Source organism: Vombatus ursinus, unplaced genomic scaffold (assembly GCF_900497805.2).
Source record: "Vombatus ursinus unplaced genomic scaffold, bare-nosed wombat genome assembly UNPS02015255.1, whole genome shotgun sequence".
Lineage (NCBI taxonomy): Eukaryota > Metazoa > Chordata > Mammalia > Diprotodontia > Vombatidae > Vombatus > Vombatus ursinus.
Genome location: NW_020955033.1, coordinates 8357646 through 8376516, shown reverse-complemented (window position 1 = coordinate 8376516; position 18871 = coordinate 8357646). Strand labels below are relative to the sequence as shown.

The 18871-nt window shown below is 34.8% G+C and overlaps 1 protein-coding gene across 4 annotated transcripts in view; it reads right to left on the bottom strand.

The window, feature by feature from the left end:
• LOC114031680 (DNA-dependent protein kinase catalytic subunit-like) overlaps window positions 1–18871 on the bottom strand; it is a 167918-nt gene that overhangs the window by 89368 nt on the left and 59679 nt on the right. For all 4 annotated transcript variants that reach the window (XM_027846827.1, XM_027846829.1, XM_027846830.1 and 1 more), the window contains 10 exons: window positions 15801–16055; window positions 13335–13558; window positions 12192–12400; window positions 10184–10316; window positions 8390–8548; window positions 4610–4813; window positions 3763–3948; window positions 3259–3363; window positions 2431–2598; window positions 251–378 (listed from right to left, as the gene is read on the bottom strand). In XM_027846827.1, coding sequence (XP_027702628.1) covers window positions 251–378; window positions 2431–2598; window positions 3259–3363; window positions 3763–3948; window positions 4610–4813; window positions 8390–8548; window positions 10184–10316; window positions 12192–12400; window positions 13335–13558; window positions 15801–16055 — 1771 coding nt within the window. The remainder of the gene's footprint in view (window positions 1–250; window positions 379–2430; window positions 2599–3258; window positions 3364–3762; window positions 3949–4609; window positions 4814–8389; window positions 8549–10183; window positions 10317–12191; window positions 12401–13334; window positions 13559–15800; window positions 16056–18871) is intronic.

Below are 18871 nucleotides of genomic sequence, written 5' to 3'. Positions count from 1 at the left end.
ATAGTAGTGTTCTGGGAAAAAAATTGCATCTAGAGACAGAAAACAGGGGTTTTGAACCCAGCTCAGTCGCTTACTAGCTATGTGACCTCAGGGCAAGTCATTTTATCTTTCTGAGTTTCGTCATCTGCAAAATGGAAAAAATATTTGCATTATACCATCTCACAGGGCCACTGTAAAAATCAAATTTGATACAATATATATAAACTCTAAAATATCTCTATGCACCTCATGAATTCAAAAAATAATTTACCTTCCAGAAATCCTTTGGAAAGCAGTTTGAAACAATTCTTCTATTACATGCCTCTGGTCTCGACAAAGAATTTCTGTCATGAATTGCAGTAGCATAGGACTCTGGGATAATTCCAAAGCATCTAGAAACTGAGAAAATAAATTTTGGTCGTAATATTACTATTTCTTTTCTTTTTGATATGTGCATGACTAATGAAGAAATATTTGGGGACAGGTAGGTGGCGCAGTGGATAAAGCACCGGCCCTGAAGTCAGGAGGACCTGAGTTCAAATCCAGCCTCAGATCAAACACTTGTCACTAACTAGCTGTGTGACCATGGGCAAGTCACTTAACCTCAATTGCCTAAAAACAAACAAAATAAAGAAATATTTATTTTAGGATTTCATTTTACATATTTTCCATTCACTCCTGACTACATATTCTATATCCTAATTAGAACTACCTTTTATTATAAAGTCAGTATCTGAGTAAACAGACAAGAAAAAAATAAAAAACTGGCCTTTATTACACACAATTTACATGTGTTAATAAATCAACATTATGATATTCAAACAAGCATTTCATTTGAGTATAGTGTCAAACAATAAATATTTGTGAAGGGCCTAAAAACAGAAGTAAAAATTTGAAAATTATTTTACAATAACCCAGGAAAAGTATGTGTGTATATGTATTTATGTATGTATATGGATATACATGCCAACATAAGTATATATAAAAATGGTGAAGAATAATTATATAGATATATTTTATTGGTGGGAGGTAGGCCTGCAGAATGTATCCAGGTGGAGGAAATCCCAATAAACAAACCACCCTACTAATATAAAATAGCAATTTGTTCCTCACAATTTTTGAAAATTGCCTTGGGATAGTATGTCCACGATCACAGTAAATAAGTAACTTTATTTTTATGTAAATATAAAGCCTGTATGGATCAGAGGTAATGTGGGAATCCAAGACTTCCTGATTTCAAGGCTAATCACCAATTCACTATATAACAAGCTGCTTTTCACTACTTTTTAAAAAAATTTTAATTAACAAAAATCTATGTTTTCCATCTCCCTCATAGTTGTTCTTCAAGTTAACTCTATTTCTTAATGTCTCAAGTTGTGGGGGCAGCTAGGTAGCGCAGTGGATAGAGCACCGGCCCTGGAGTCAGGAGGACCTGAGTTCAAATCCGGCCTCAGACACATAACACTTACTGGCTGTGTGACCCTGGGCAAGTCACTTAACCCCATTGCCTAGCCAAAAAAAAAAATATACATATATATTTCAAGTTGTTTGTTTTTACAATATTATAGCTAATGCGTAAATTGTTCTCCTAGTCTTGCTTACTTCATTTTGTATCAGTTCATACAAATCTTTCCAAGTTTCTCTGAAACCACCCCCTTCGTCATTTGTTACAGCACAACTGCATTTAATTACGTTCATATACCATAATTTGTTCAGTCTTTCCCCAATTGACAGGAACCCCCTCAATTTCTGGGTTTTTTTGTTTTTTGCCATTTACTACAAATATTTTATGCATATAAGTTCTTTTTCTCTTTCTCTGATCTCTCTGGGGTATTTGCCTAATAGTATTTTGCTATATCAAAGGTTAGGCACAATTTACTGACTTTTTCACATAGTCCCAAACTATGCACCTCTACCAAGAGTACATTACTATACCTGTTTTCCCAGTGCCTCCAATATTTGTCATTTTCTTTTCTTTTTCTTTTTGGTCAACTTTGCCAATCTAAGAAGTGTAAGGTTTCTCAGAGTTACTTTAATTTGCCTTCATCTAATTACTAGTGATCTGAAATATTTTTCATATGGCTACAGAATGCTTGGATTTCTACCTTAGAAAATGCCTATTCATATCCTTTGACCATTTATCAATAGGGGAATGGTTGTTATTCTTATAAATTTGAATCAGTTCCTTGAATATCTTGAAAATAATACCCTCAGCAGAAAAACTTCCCATTATTAATCTTACTAAAAAAAACTATCCTAAAATACTGAAACTTGCTTTCAGAATTATTCCAACTTTTAGAATTAATCAGTTATTCTTCTAATCATAGTAGAATGTCTTTCTATTTTGTGACGCTTGCATTAATCATCTCATTTTTATTCTTAAAAACAGGAAAAGAACTGAATAAATGATTATCAGTATTTCAGATTTATACAACTACATTCATTACTTACCTTTTTTGTGCAGTCCACATAGTTGTTGTACTTCAGAGTTCCGTAGACAAACTCATGAGATGTCATAGGGAAATTGGAAGCCACAAGTTTTTCAAGAGCAAGCTTCAGGTCTTCAAGCCTTTCCCCAGTAAGATTGGTAAAGAAGGGAAGAATGATTAAAGCTTGACCCTGTTAAGGAAACATCAGCAATAACAGACATATGAGATTGTACTAAAAGCGGCCAACAGTCTATTAAGAAAATTATTTACTAAAAGTAATTAAAATAAGAGCTCACATGAAATTAATTACGTCAGTATAATGCTTTAATTTTATTGTAAGGGCAAAACCTGAATCAAAGCTTCAATCTCAGCCTTCCTTCTTTTAGGGCTCTCACTGACTAGAATCTTGGTAAACCCACAGGAGAATATGAATATGTGTGCGTGTATATATATACACACATACCAACATACATATTTACACACATACACAAACATGTATACACACACACACATACAAACATACATACACACAACTATATATATAGTATAAATATCCTATAAACTCACAGGGTATTTTCTATTAATCCATCCAGACTTTATGTTAGTCTGTATAGATCTATGATATTAAGGAGGCAGTCAAGCCTGCACCTTTAGAGCCAGTTCAGAGCTGCCCCTTACTGAGGCAGAATACCCCCTATTTTCCTCACTGAGGCTGAAAAGCACTCAAGTGGGGAAGTGGAAAGTAGATGTCTTGAATAATTTCCACAGTTCTCTCTCCAAGACCACAAGAATTTTTCTTTCTCTACATCATCCTATAAGAATTCATGTAAAAGAAAAAAACATAACTTGCCTTTAAATTCAGACCCAATTTTGGATCATCTAATAAACTGGTATATGTGGTGAAGACGTCCAAGAAAGCTCCATGATTTATACTAAAAGATACAGATGAGTCTATCTGAAGGGATTAAAAATCAACAACAATAATTTGGACAGCTTCTATACTTTCCCAAAAGACTATTACTTCCCCCACATTTCCCCCCTATTTTAAATTTCACAAATGGAATATAATTCTTTAGGCTTTAATTATTTTTTCTAAAATACTTTACAAAGTAAGATAAAACAGATAGAAAGCACTCTGAAAAGCAAAACTCACACCACAAATACAAGATTCAGAACATCCTATGGTAGAATGAAAATGAAAAATTCCAAAACCAAACCAAAATTTTAAAATTCAGTTAATCATAACCTATCTTCATTACACCAATATTTTAAGAAACCTCAGAATGAAACTGCTTAATACACATATAGAGAAAGCTATCAATACAAGAGCAATTTAAAAATAACTGCAAAATACCTGTAGAATTTTAGCCATCAGAGTCAAAACTGCCATTTTGCTTTCTGGAGCAGAATCTTTTGCCCACCATGTATCAAGTTTCTTCCAGTTTTGAAGAATTGTTGCCACTAATTTCATTCCTTGTTGCTTCCGGACAGCTCGATCCCGGAAACTCTGATCTAACATACCATTCAAAATGGCACCCACCTGAAATGAAAAGTTTTCTTTTACAGTCACTGAGTGACATCTTTTAATACACCATCATTTTTATGGAGTATTTCTCGTCTCCTGAGACTGACAAAAAATGTCCCCAAATTGCTTAGTTTTGCATATGCCAAATAAAAATTTTTTTTCATGCCATGGCTACTTACAGTCAAATATATCCTGGGTTGATAAAGAAGTTACTACTAAAGACAGTCACAAAACAATCTTCTGCAACAGACACTAACAGGTAGCACTACTGCTATTCTTAGAAAAGAAGACACAAATTTTAGGAATTGATCTACTCTACCTTAATAAGGTAAGTAAGGTAAATACACAAATAGAAATAGTGTACATTTGCATTTTTTTAAAAAATTGTTTTTTTTTAACTAAAATATTAATCTTGTCCCAATAATTAGCCTGCTCAGGGCAATGCAGATTTTACTGATACCAAAAACCTGGCATAAACTAAATATTCTAGAAAATGAAGCATCATGAAGAATTAGGGAGTCAAAGAAATCCAACACTTCAATGATGGATGAGACCTAGAAATTACCAAAAAGAGGTTTCAACCTCTACTAGTAGTTTTTTTTTTTAAATGACAAGATATTCTGGGTAATTTGTGAAAATTTCTATATATAATTATTCAAAGAAAATGATTCAATACCATTTTGGCATTATCCACAGATGATTTCATAAGCTCTAATATAGCAGTATCAAGACTTTTCAGTAGTTCAGTGTTGATGACTTCTGAGAATAGGCTATAGAAATATTCTCCATGGGAGAAGCTGATTAGATTCTTCTGGGATGTTCCTGAGAGTGGCACAGAGAGTACCACTGTATTCAACAGAAGATTCACTAGCTCTTCACACTGTGAAAAGTAAGAAAAGTTGTAACTTATCCTCATTTTAAAATATAATTTAGGAAAAACATCTTTAAATAGTTGACGTTTCTGAAGCCGAAAACAAGTCAGTACTAAAGAAATTAAATGTTTGATGTAATGTAATTCTTGACCTTTTTCTTTTGAAAAAATCTGTATTTTATTATCTAGTTGGTAAAATCTATTTCTAGATAAAAATGACAGAGGGATCCTTTCAGTCACTAATATACCTTCATTTATAATAAATATACTGAGGACTACTGAGTCCAATCCCCAATCTCTATGAAAGAAGTTTGACAGAATTATAGAATTCTGAAACTCAGTCACCTAAAATATCACATATATGACATTCCTAGAGGGAATGTGAGCTTATTTTGCCCAAAGAAAAGAACTGCTATATTTCAAGTCGTTGGAAATGAACCTCAAAGAATATAATTTTGTTTCTATTCTGCATAATATAAGTTTGGAAAGAGTTTTACATTCCCATGGAGCCCCACATCATTCAACTCCCCCCACTAACCCTCTGACCCCTCCCTTCACCCTCCCAAATGCTGGCATAGAGATGAAAAGATCTTAGGAAAAATTTTAGTTCAGGGGTGAGGAGGCAGTGGTGTTAAGGGCTTTTTTCCCCAAAAGGAAAATGTTTCATAAAGTTTTCATATATTGCTACATAATCCTTTACTCCATCAAAAAAGTATGCAATGGGAAGTTTTATGTAAAATCATTTTAAATTAGTTAATATGACTCATACAGAAAAATAGACATACAAATAACTTTAAAAACAAGGAAGTTGAGAGGCAGGATGCCAAAGCAGATACAGAAATGGACTCAGAGTCAGGAAGACTAGGGTTCAAGCTGCTTGACCCTGTCCAGGTCACTTAATCTTAGTGTCCCAGGCAGGGGAAGCCTGGTACCTTCCTCTCCTTCCAGTCTTCACACATATCACAGCCCTCACTGCAGATGGCCTACTTGAGATTCCTCACATTCCTCCATCTCCTGTCTCAAAAAGTTTGAAGCAGTTATCTCTCATTCCTGGAATTCACTATCTCCTTACGTTGGCCTCCTGGCTCTAAGTTCAATGCTCATTTTGCTACACAATGTAGGGCCAGTAAGTCTAAAAGTCTATTTGCATTTGGTGGGATGCTACTACTAAAAATTTCTATATTCTACATATTAGTGTTTGTATGCAAGAAAACACCAAACTACATTTTTCTATTTTCTTCCCACCAAAAAAAAATTAATTACACCTAATTAAATCTAATTACAATATAATTAGATCTGTAGAAAATTTTTAAAAATTTTCAATTACTATCAAATGAAATAATTATTTCTAAATGAAAATAATTATACTAAAATTCCATATTTAAAAAGTTATTTTCAATAAGTATATGGATTATCTTTTTTTCTTTCTCAACTCTTTCTGAAAACAGTGCTTTCTGTATCTGCTTAACACTATGAAGTGTACTGAATCAGTCAATCAAAAAGGATTTATTAAGAGTTTATTATGTGACAGGCATAGTGATAAGTGCTGAGGACTTAAGGACAAAAACAAAATTCCTTCCCTCAAGAAGATCACAATATATTCCAATGGAGGAGATAATATTCAAATAGCACTATAAAAAATATATACAATATTAACAGAAGGTAATCTCAAAGAGAAGGCAATAGAAGCTGGAGAGAGGGGGCCACTAGGAAAGAACTTTTCTTTCCAGAAGGTGGGATTTGAATTGAGACTTAAAGGAAATCATCCCAGGCATGGAAGACTGCCAATGAAAAGGCACAGAGTGGAAGATGTAGTGCCATGAATGAGAAACAGAAAGTTGGCCAGCAGGTATGGCTAAGTGTTAGATGCACAGAAGGGAGAAAAGTATAAAGAGAAAAGAAAGGCAAAAGGGGCTAGGTGTGAAGGACTTTAAGTGACAAGAGATTTTATATTTAATCCTGGAAGTAATAGGGAGACAATGACTGGAATATAGTGAATGGGGGGTGAACAGTCAGATTTTTACTTTAGGAAAATCACATACAACTGAGTGGAGGATAGACCAGAATGGGGAGAGACTTAAGATAGGTAAGGGGGAGCAGCAGGTACTGTCTTTGTGACTGGAGAAGGATGCGTATGAGAGATGTTGTGAAGACTGAAATAACAAAACTTGGGGGCAACTAGGTGATGCAGTGGATAGAGCACCAGCTCTGGAGTCAGGACCTGAGTTCAAATCCAGCTTCAGACACTTGACACTTATTAGCTGTGTGACCCTGGGCAAGTCACTTCACCCCAATGCCTAGTTTAAAAAAAAAGAAAAAGAAAAGAAATAACAAAACTTGGAAACTCAGTGGATGTGAATTAAGTGAGAAAGTGAGGATGCCACCAAGGTTGTGAGCCTGAGCGACCAGTAAAATGGTGGTACCCTCAATAGCAATAGGAAAGTTAGGAAGAGTAGAGGGTGTGGGGGGTAAAGATAATGAGTTCTGTTGTGGATATGTTGAGTTTGAGATGTCCACAGGACATTCAGTTAAAGATGTCTAAATAGGGAGTTGGTGATATGAGACTGGAACTTAGATGAGAAACTAGGACTAGATATATAGATATGGGAATCACCTGCACAGATAAGCTCACTGAACTCATGTGAGCTAATGACAGAGTATAGAGGGAGAAGAAAAATCTGTTCATTATACAATTTATTCTTTCTTTTTAAAAAGTTTTTAATCTACTCATAAACTGGTAATAATTAACAGATCCTGTATTCTTTTAAGTTGATAAGCTTGTAGACTCAGTTGCATCAAAAATAAGAATGTTTAAAGGTAAATTTGAAATTACCATCTTAGTAGTAAAATTAAGTAAAAGTTAACAAAGTTTAAAAAAAAGTAAGGATGTTTAAAGGCAAATATGGTTTTGCTATCTTAATAAGATACTTCTAAATTTAATATACCAAGCATGATAAATTTTGGAAAAAAGTTATGAATAATGCAATTTCATGCTCCTGTAAGGACATTTTAGACCTAATAGGAAAAGAAAAAAGTATTTGAGATATTTTTCTTTACCAAAAAATTTCCAATTTTACTAATAGAAAACAACAACAAAAAAAAGCAAACAAAAAAAGGAAAAATGCTTACTTCCTCTTCCATGTTCTACAATTTTTTCATGAACACCTGTATCTCTAGTCTGGCAACCCTAAACATTACCTGGAGTTGGATAGCACAGGTTTTGGCAAGGAGACAAGAGCAAGAAGAACAGAACGTATATCACATCACACAGGATTGGGAGAGCAAACACTTGACCTAAATTAAATAATTTAGGACTATCTTTGTAAGAAGTAGTCACGGAGCTCACAACAAACATAGCGTTTCTCTGGTGTTTCTGGATCTTCTGAAATAAACCAGAGTAAAGTTTAAGTTCCCAGCCTCATGTCAAAGAACAACATTTTCTGAAAGATTAGGGATGTTCATTGCTACAGCAGTCATTTAGCACCAACTATTCAATGAAGTGCTAAATTCTACAAACAAAAGGAAAATGAAGGGCTACATATTTCTATAACTGACACACTGCATCACAACTTTTTTTTCTCCTACCAATCCTCCAAAAGCAAAGGCCAACTCCAGAAGTCCACTTGCCAATCGTTTACTACTGATTTCTAATGAGGGAAGAGCAGTCCTCTCATCTCCAGGTGCAATGCCTTTATAAACAACAGACAGGAGCTTAGTGCCAATTGGATGGGGTAGATGGGTAGCCTAAAATAAAGAGATATTCAGTAATAAAGTATTAGGCAATATTACAGCTATAAAACTTTTCCTAAATAAAGTCCATAAAAAGTATTTTGTTTTAAGTTTCAATATATAAATTGACAAGAGATAGTAACATAGTTCTCAAGGGAAAAATCTAAGCTATCAACAAACTTTTATGAAAAAATACCCCAAATCACTAATAAGAGAAAGGCAAATTAAACACACTGATGTTCTACCTCACATCCACCAGACTGGCAAAGGTGACAGAAAAAGAAATTGATAATTGTTGGGAAACTATGGGAGGACAAGCACACTAACACACTGGTAGTGCAGCTTTGAATTGGTCCAACTGCTCTGGAAAGTAATTTGAAACTATACCAAAAAGTCAGTATAACTGTGACCTCAAGGAGATCGAAGAAATTGAGAAAGGTCTCACATGTACAAAAATACAGTAATACTTTTTTGTTTTGGCAAAAAAATTAGAAATCAAGTTTTCCCATTAAGTAGAAAATGGATGAACCAACTATGGTCTAAGCATAATGGTTATCACACTCTTATGGTACAGGAATGTAATGGATTACTGTGCTACGAGAAATTATGAAGGGGACAGGATATGAGAACCCTGGGAAAAAATTGTATGAACTGATCCAGAATGAAATGAGTAAAATCAGGAGCCATATTTATAGAATGATGACAGCACTATAAAGGAAAACAGATTTAAAAGACTTAAGAATGGTAATTAATGGAGTAACTAACCATGACTCCAGAAGACTGATAACTAAACATGTCTGACACTTCTAAGTAGAAAGGTGAACTGTAGATATATAGATGTGGAGGTGTAGAATGAGCACACCTTTTCTCAGATACAATTAATATAACATTTTTTTTTACTCGACAGTACTTATTACAAGGGAGGATGCAAAGGGTAGGTAGTGATAATTACACAAAATGAAAAGAATGTCAATGTAACATTTTAAAAATATAAATGAGAGCAAAATTAAGTTCCGGACACACAGGCAAGAGATTTAATGGTTAACCACATTAAACTTTATATATTTAAAATACTCACAGTTTGATACATAGTCCTCCATTTATGATCTTCCTTATATATGGAAATACTATTTGTTGATGATAGTCTAATAATAAATTTTTAAAGGATATATATCTTGTTCTTTATGAATAAATTTTTTTTAACCTTGCAAGATGTTTAACTTGGTAATGTAAATAGTTATATTTTCTAGGGTCAATTTACCCCACATTGGCTAATTCTACACACACTATTATAGATTTTTTTAAACTTCCTAATTCTGTAGGTGAACACAGAATATTATAAAGATAATCTACAGAAGTCCAACAGGTGATTTAACACAAATAATTTCAGAGAACACTATTTGCAGAAATTCAAGTTTTTTTAAACTCTACTTTCATTTTAAAATAAATTCAAGTTATCTGTGTTTGGGAGCGTATACCTGTGTCACTAACAAGATAAAATGACAATACCTTAAATATTTTTGGAACTCAAAACATACAGAGTTCTCCGTATATTAAAGGTTCTTGATGAATAGTACAAATGAACGCAAGAATTCAATACATTCAAGGTAAAAGACATATACATAACTTATTTTCCATGAAAATGTTTACCTGAGACTCTACTGTAGAATGCAAAAGACCTGCTTTATGGAGCTGTTTACATGCTGACAGGATAGAAGCCAGATTAGCTCTATCAAATCGAGCATCTGGATTGTATAAATCAACAGCACAAATGACTTCAATGCTGATCAGGTAAGAGAAAAGGAAAACAAAACAAAATTAGTTTGATCTCAATAAATTCTATCAATATAGAAAAACTGCTACATGAATTCATTTACAAGTGTAACTACTGATTACTTGGTACCTTTCTACTAGTCCTGGAATCAGATCTGTGGGTGGTACAGCATGATCCTTATGCTTCTGAGATAGCTCAGTTATTTCCAGGCATGAGGCTAGATCAGATGTAGCTAAAGTTTTGACATGTATCTTATTATCTATGATTAGTTCTAGGCTTTCAATTTGGGCTCTGAATTCATAAGCAAATTTTATTAGTTAATATTCATTAATTCAACAGATTGAATACTATATATAAGTCTTCAGACTTATCTTCAATAATTATATAATCTAATAAGAGTCATAAGACATATTAAATAAATAGTAAAAAAATACACATGGCTTAGGTGGAGGACTAGACATTTTCTCTGATCCACATCACATGACCTCTCCAAAATAAGAATTATACAGCCTAGGATACCAAGAGCCCTGATGAGCTAACAGCAGAAAATGTTAATTTCCTAACCCTAACTCAGCACCCCTTCCCACCCTGCCCTTCACGGTCCTTGGAAAACCAAAAGCCAGAAGCTTGCTAGGCTGGGACAGCAGTGAAGTCTACATACCACACAAGAGCTCAGTCAAAAAACTAAGGAAAAGAGCCTTGAGGCAGAACACCTGTGTAGGGCTGAGTAAAACTCCATTACATCTAAAGGAAAGAATGCAGTATCCAGCTAGGGCTAATATAATCCTTACAGAAATCATTTGGGGCACAGACTGAGGCTGGAGAAATGTGAAATCACCCAGCATGGGAGGTGGCTGGGAAATCACAATCAAAAAGGAAGGAGTTTTACAGTGAGCAAAAGGGTACTGCATAGGGAGAAGAGTGAAATTATTGAAGATCTTGATAGAAAAAAAACTCAGGCAAAGACGTTGAGCAAAAGTAGATAAACCAATGGTGAAGATATTAATAACAGGATGGAATATACGGTCTCAAGATGAGCTAAAAGAGGACAAATATCTGTGAGTAAACGTTGCAAGACAACGGGAAATGAATCAACACCTGTGGAATCCCAAGAGAGCATGAAACCACAGCAGGATGTTCCTGAATGTCTTAGGAGAAAGATAAGAATTGGAACATTAGAGTTTATGGCCTACACAACAGAAGTAATTGTCAAAACAGAATACCTTGAATCTACTCACCAAAGAAACAAAAGAGGGGACAACTGACTGCAAATGCAAACATATAGAAGGGAAGAACAATCTTAAAGGGGAAGAATGAAAAGTACAAGTGTTAAAAGAAGAAATGATCACCTTACAAGAAAAACATATTGATCCCAAAGATAAGATGCAGAGAGACAACCTAAGGATTATAGGTCTCCCAGAAAAACATGACAAGTCAAAAGACCCAAATGCTATTATGCAAGAAACAACACAAGAAAACTGCTCACCATATCTGAAACAGAAAACAAACATCTATCAAAAGACCCCAAAAATCTTTAGGAAAAAAAATGCTGTGTTGCAAATTCCAAGATTCTTTAAATTTTATAATTCCAATAATGACAATAAATTCTCCAAGCAACAAGGAAAGACGCCACCAAACATAAAGAAAAGTCAATAACACAAGACTATTCTACACTCACCAGAAACTGCAAAAAGGAATGGAATAATGTGTTCTGAAAAGCAAGGAGCAATGTGTTCAAGATGCAACCCAAGGTTCAAATAACTCATTTGAGAAAAAACCATTGAAAATGCCACTCCTCCCGATCTCTGGTCAGCATCATTAAATAAATAATTTTTACTGCAAGGTTGCATTAACAAAGTTATGATTTTTAATTTAAATGCCTACCTTTGTGGAGTTATCCTTTTCTTTATGTTGATTTCTAGAGATTCCTTATATGGAGATTTTTTTAAGGCTTTCATAAGGTTCACACAGACATTGGGAAGATTATTCATTACTTGTACATCAGCTATGTTAAAACCAATACTTGACGGATCACACAATGTTTTGACTAAGAGTTCCATAAAGTAAGTGTTAAGTAAATCCTTCTCAAGGAGCTGTAAAAATGATTCAAATCAATAAGTTGTTTTGGTCAACAGTTATTAATATCCTTCTACAATACCATAACCTCATTAATTTCCTATTTGCAAAACTGGGCTAAGGGTCTTTCTAAGATCATTGGATCATAAAATATAACAAAGGATAGAACAATGAGAGAAAACTAAATATTCGGAGACATCAGGTTTCTTCTTACTCCAAGAAACGTATAATATGCAAACTTCATTTTATTAATTTTATTTTTCTTTTCAGCTAATGATCAGATGGCTAAAAGGCAACCCAAGAAATACTAAATAAAAACCTGTATTTAATAGGTAATTTGTAAATATCACTTTAAGCACAATTATTGAATAGAAATGAAAAAAAAAATTCAAAGAACTATTAAAATTGATCCAAATTGTGTTCATTTACTACATCCATGTCAATCATTAGGCGATACAGTTGAGTTTGATCTGTTACAACAGCTAATCCCCTTTCACCACTGCTTTTTTATTACAGTCCTGAAGGAAATTCCAAAAGATGAATTTTAAAATTAGTTTGGGCAATGGCAGCATTACTGGAATAAAGGCATAGCCTCCCAAGCTGACTACTTTGAATGATAGCCCTTTGAATCTATAAATTCCAGTATTTGTCTTTTAAACATCTCACTACTTTTTAGTTTATGTGCAGAATTCTGGTTTTCACAAAACCAGCAATGATCAAAACCACAGGATGAGATATCCTCCTGCAATATTACTTTGATCAACTCCTAGCAGCTTGATCCTAGCCTCCTATAACATCCTACAATTTTCTTTATCGTTTGGTTAATTACTTAAGCTTTTTTTTAAACCAATATGTTTAATAATTCTAAACTTGAAATATGCTACACAGTATGATAAATAAAATGACTTATAAAGATTAACAATTAAAAAGATTGCTTTTTGGTGTTCCTACCTTCCAGACATCCTGACAAGTATTTAGAAGCATTGAGGAAAATTCCATAATTCTGACCACAATTGTACACTTGCTGTAATTATATTCTTCTCTTTCTTGTGGGCTGAACACATTGCCTTTCACACCAGTGCCAAAGCATTTTTCTGCTGCTCTAATATCATGAAGAGCAATATTTTCCAAGAAAAAGCCCACAGCTTTCAAAAACGAAGACTTTGCTTTTGTACCTAGAAATAATTACATAAGATAGACAATTATTACACAATTCTCTAGTTCAAAACAAGTGCAAGTATTTTATTCTAAACCCAAAAGAGCCTTCATAGAAAGGTACAATAAAACAAGTACTGCATTAGAAGAGCTGTCACAATTTAAGACATTGCTAAGTTGGTGAGCATCCCAAGGATAACCAGGATGATGAAAGGGCTTTGAATTCATACCATACACCTATCAGATGAAGGAACTAGAGATGTTTAGCCTGATGAAGAGAGGATGGAGTGGGGGGGGAAGGGAAGGGGACAGGTCAGCAATCTTTAATTACATGAAAGATTGTCATGTGGAAGTATGATTAAATTTGTTCTACTTGGCTTCAGAGAAAGTCACCAGAAGCAAGGTGCAGAAGCTGCAAAGAGAACAACTGAGGTCAGTTGTCAGAAAAAAACTTCCTAACAATAAGAGCTATCCATCAGCAGAATGAACTGCCTCTGGTTTCACTTCACTGCGTGTGGGGGTGAAGGGTTGTCTTCAAGCAGAAGATGGGACAATCACTCATATGTGTTACAGTGGAGATTTTTTTTAGGAGGCACAGGTAGAAACCAGATGGCTGTTGAGATTACTTTCACTTCTAAAATTCTGTGCTTCTGTTATGGCTCAATAAAAGCTGGAAATGTAAAGCTTTCACTTCTCCTCCAAACAGTATTCAATTTCTGATTCTATAGTAAAAATGCAAATTATAATAAGTTTCATGAAGAACTAAAAATATGTAATTAAAAGTACCAAAAAGACAACTAAATCTTACAAAGCAATTTTCTAGCTTTGGACTTCAGACTATTAAATTTCTTTTTAAAAATGAAAATGCAAATACCTCCTGCTAGTTAAGTGACAACATAACGTACTAGTGAGAGTAAGAAAGGTACATTAATGCAGTGGATAGAGCACTGGCCCTGGAGTCAGAAGAACCCGAGTTCAAATCCAGCTTCAGACACTTGACACAGACTCTTAGTACACTTACTATCCCCGTTGCCTAACCAAAAAAAAAAAGGTACATTAAGAAGTCATTGAACAATTTGAAATGCAAAGTGCTCAGAAAGCCTAATAATTCTTAATTTTATAATCATGAAGTCCTCTGGCTAAATGAAATTACTATCTTTCAAATGATGTACCGTTTCAACCTGAGACAACAGTGATTCTTCAACATTTTGGTCTCTGGATAATTGTAAATAAAAGACCCTGAAGACCATTTATCCTACCAGTTCTCACAAGCCAGATTTTTTTAAAAGTACCCTTTAATCTACTTCTCTCTCAGCCATGCGTCCCTTGTTATATGTATAGAAAAAGAAGACCAAGAAAAGGGGTCAAAATAGGTTGGTTAGGATGAAAGAGAAAGGAGAAAAAAAAGACTTTTGGGATAAAACCCCATTCAATTCCACTTTACTGCCTTCTACATTCCTATTCCTATAGAAAGCCCATTTCATTTCAAAAATAAATGAGATCATTCAAAATAAACAACCTGTCTCTTTTCCCCTTTCTTCCAGTACTGTTTGAGTGATTCACCTAGATATCAATGCGTCAAATTCTTTGATTCACCTAGACACCAGGATGTTCCATACTGTATATATTTTCAGACCATGGACAATGAATGAATAGTGGCCACACACAAAGATCATAATTCTACCAAAATTAACCCTATCATTTTTGAAAAGCATAAGACATTTGAAAATGCAAGCAAATTAAAACAGAAAACTATACAAAATAGGAAAAAAATTAAAGGGCCCAATACGTGCTTTAATGTTATACAAATTAAAACTTTGGAAACATAACATCAGAAAGTTAGACCAGCACACTACTCATTAATCCCTCTAATTCCTAACAACCTAGTATTTTCTTTAAGGATCTGTGATTTCACTGGTATGGGAACTCCCTCCACCAATTAGATCCAAACCCTTTTTGCCTTAGAAGATTTTTTTTTTTATGAGTTAATATGGCCAAAAAACTGACCACCAGGTGTCCAATCTTCTCACAAGGAGCTTCCCCAAACTTAGCGCTAGCTTAGACAGGTGTTCAGTTCACTGACAAGCCTTCACCTGAAGCTTCCAGGCTGGCAGCACAAGCCAGAGGTACTGCTCTGCTAGAATACTTTGGAGCCCAGGGTCACACTTATTCCATGTTTTCTAAGCCTCTGCAGTAGGGCTAAAATGGAGCAAAAAACTTCCCAGAGTAATAACCAAAAATTACAGCACAAATTTTACCTACCTAATATTTCTTGTGCTTTGACAGCTCTCTCTTCAATAAATGTATTGTAACACTCCAAAGCTGCCAAAAGCATATCCATCCACTGCACAACAGCTCTTAAAGTAAAGGGTCCTTGCAAATCAAAGAGGGTAGGTTGAGCCAATATGCCTGACAAATGGTCACTAACAATACCGGCTCCTTCAAATCTATTTATGAGGAAAGAAATGTCTTCTTTTTTGAGAATGTCAGTCAACCAACAAGATGGAGATCTGTTGCCTTAAAAAAAAAGAAACAAACAAGATTTAATATTACCAAAATCAGAACATTTTACATGGAACCAAATTTTTGTTTTTGTAATCAAATCATTATGACTAATGAAAAGCAGCAAAAGAACAGGAATAAAAACTCTAATATACTTGGAACATAAAACTAATCAGAACAGATTTTATTTTGGGTTTTATAGTATTTCAAATAAATTTTCAGGCCTAAGGATATAAATATATTACCTTATCACAATAACTTTCTAATACACTTCTCTTTATATATAACTATATCTTTCATTTTTGTTGTCATTGTTCCAGATTTGTTACTTCCCACAGGGCTAGGAACTCAAGGAAAATAAATGCCTTCTACCAATTCAAACGGACATCTGTTCTATAACTTAAAGTGTTGCTTAGGGCACTAAAAGGTTAAAATCTGGCTGGGATCACACAACCAGGAATGTCAGAAATAGAATTTCAACCAAGGTCTTCCTAGCTCCAAGGGCTATACATCTATACCCATACAATTAAAATCTTACTATATATAGTATCAACAAAGGGAGCATGACAGAGTAGAATGAAGGTAAACCCTGGCTGTGGCATTTGATACTGATGACCACCCTCTTTCCTCTCTGGCTTTTTATGATGCTCTTCTTTCTTGGTTCTCCTACCCTTCTGACCACTCCTCCAACTCCTTGCTCCATCATCTATACACCCGATTAAAAGTAGTAAACCCCACAACCCTCTCCTGGGCCTTCTTCTCTTCTCTCTATAGATGACCTCATCAGCTCCAATGAGTTCAACTAACAACTGCATGCAGACAACTCCCAGAACTCACTCACTCTCTCCTTCTCCCTCTCTGTATGTGTGTATGTGTGTGTGTGTGTATTATATAATATATATACACAATATTATATATAGACAATACCATATGATTACATTATATAATTATATATAATAATTATAATACATAATTATGTGTGTGTGTGTATATGTATAAAAGAACCACCACCACCACATTCCTTCCAAGCTCCCAGGTGCACAATCTTAGAATTATCATTGGTGGCTGCTCACTCCCTCTCATTCCACATATCTGTTCAGTTTCCAGGTCCTGTTTTTCTATTTCCACATCTCTCACATTCCAATCCCTTCTGTCCACTCACATGGCCTTGACTATTGCAATAGCCTCCTAATTGTTCTTTCACCTTTTTAATCCATCCACCATACAGGTACCAAAATTATACTCCTACGACATAAGCTGGACCATGTCATTCCCTTATCAATCAACTCCAATAGCTCTCTATTGCCTCTCAGATCGAATGTAAACTCTTCTATTTGGTATTTAAAGCCCTTTATAAGCTCGCTTTGACATGTCTTTCCAGTCTTATTAAAAACTACTTCCACTCAGACTCTGTGGTCCTGTCACTCTGGTCTTTCTGACTGCTACACAATGGCCACATATCACCTCTGTGCTTTTGCAATGCCTGTCTGGAAAATATTCTCTCGTTACCTCCCCCTCTAGAAATCAACAATTTCCTTCAAAACTGAGCTCAAATGTCATCTCCTACATGAGGCTTTTCCTGATGCCCCCAGTAGTTGGTGCCTCCCCTCCCCCTGCCAATTACATAATCTCCTTCAATAGAATAAGTTCCACAGGTGCACAGCTGTTTCATTTCTGTCTTTCTATCCCATCTGGCATATAGAAGGTGCTTAATAAATATTCTGTGGCTATTTATTACTATGACCTGGGTTCCTGTCCTGCCTCTGATGCATAGTAGCCAAGTGACCCTGAGTAACACACTTTAACCAATGAAAGAAATTTCCACACCAATTCTCCATAGAGATGAAATCACAGGACCACACCAAAACAAAATATAGACTATAATAGTTACAACAAAGTTAGGAAAATATTCTACCAAAAGTCATTATTTCAAATACTTAAAGCCTTCTAAAAAAGACTATTTCCTTTTGTAACAATTGTCAGAGATATAATTTATGTTAACTCAGAAGATTTACTTTTTAGTAAATTGTATTTTTAAAGATATTTTAATACTCTGGTACCTACCAAACTGAACAAAAAAATTTAAAATGATCTCTACTTAGCATATTTGACAAGATCAAAGCATTCTGACTCTGGTGAGTAATATACAATATACATTTGCACATACACAAGCATATACATGTATACATACACATGTATGATTTTTCTCAACTTTGGAACAGGGAGATTTGAAGGGTCACTGACTCATAAGGGATTAAAAGAAACAGTGAGTCAAATAAATTAAAAAATGAACAAAAAATTAAAATTGCATCCAATAAATATAATTTTAAAAATTTCATTTCTCTATTCTAACCAGTCAAGAAAAAGAGAAAAAAATCTAGACAGAGCTTCCAGCTAAGAGGGCTACCTGAAAGAGGCAGTCTGCCCTACTCCCATCTATCTACTATAGCCAAACACTGAAGTTCTCACCAGACTGAATAATGATCAAGAAATTCAAGAAGCAACTACACCCTGGAACTACACAAGAGGTCAGTCAGAAGCCCAAAGGCAATAAAGAAGTTCCCCTGGGACTTCACCATAGGGCTAGTCTCCCAGACAACCAAAGACTGCCAGGGACACAAATGGCCTGTAAAGTTCTGTGTTTGGAAACCACAAGAGTAAGGGCTTCACTGAGAAAGCCATCTGGGGGACCTTGGAAGAGCCTGGAGAGGTAGAGATCAGTGACCACTGAAGTGACAAACAACACAATGCCATAGCGTTCAAAGCAGGACAGGTTTAAGGTCCCTAACACTGTCTTGAGACAACAGGGAGGGTCCTGAAGATCCAGGCAG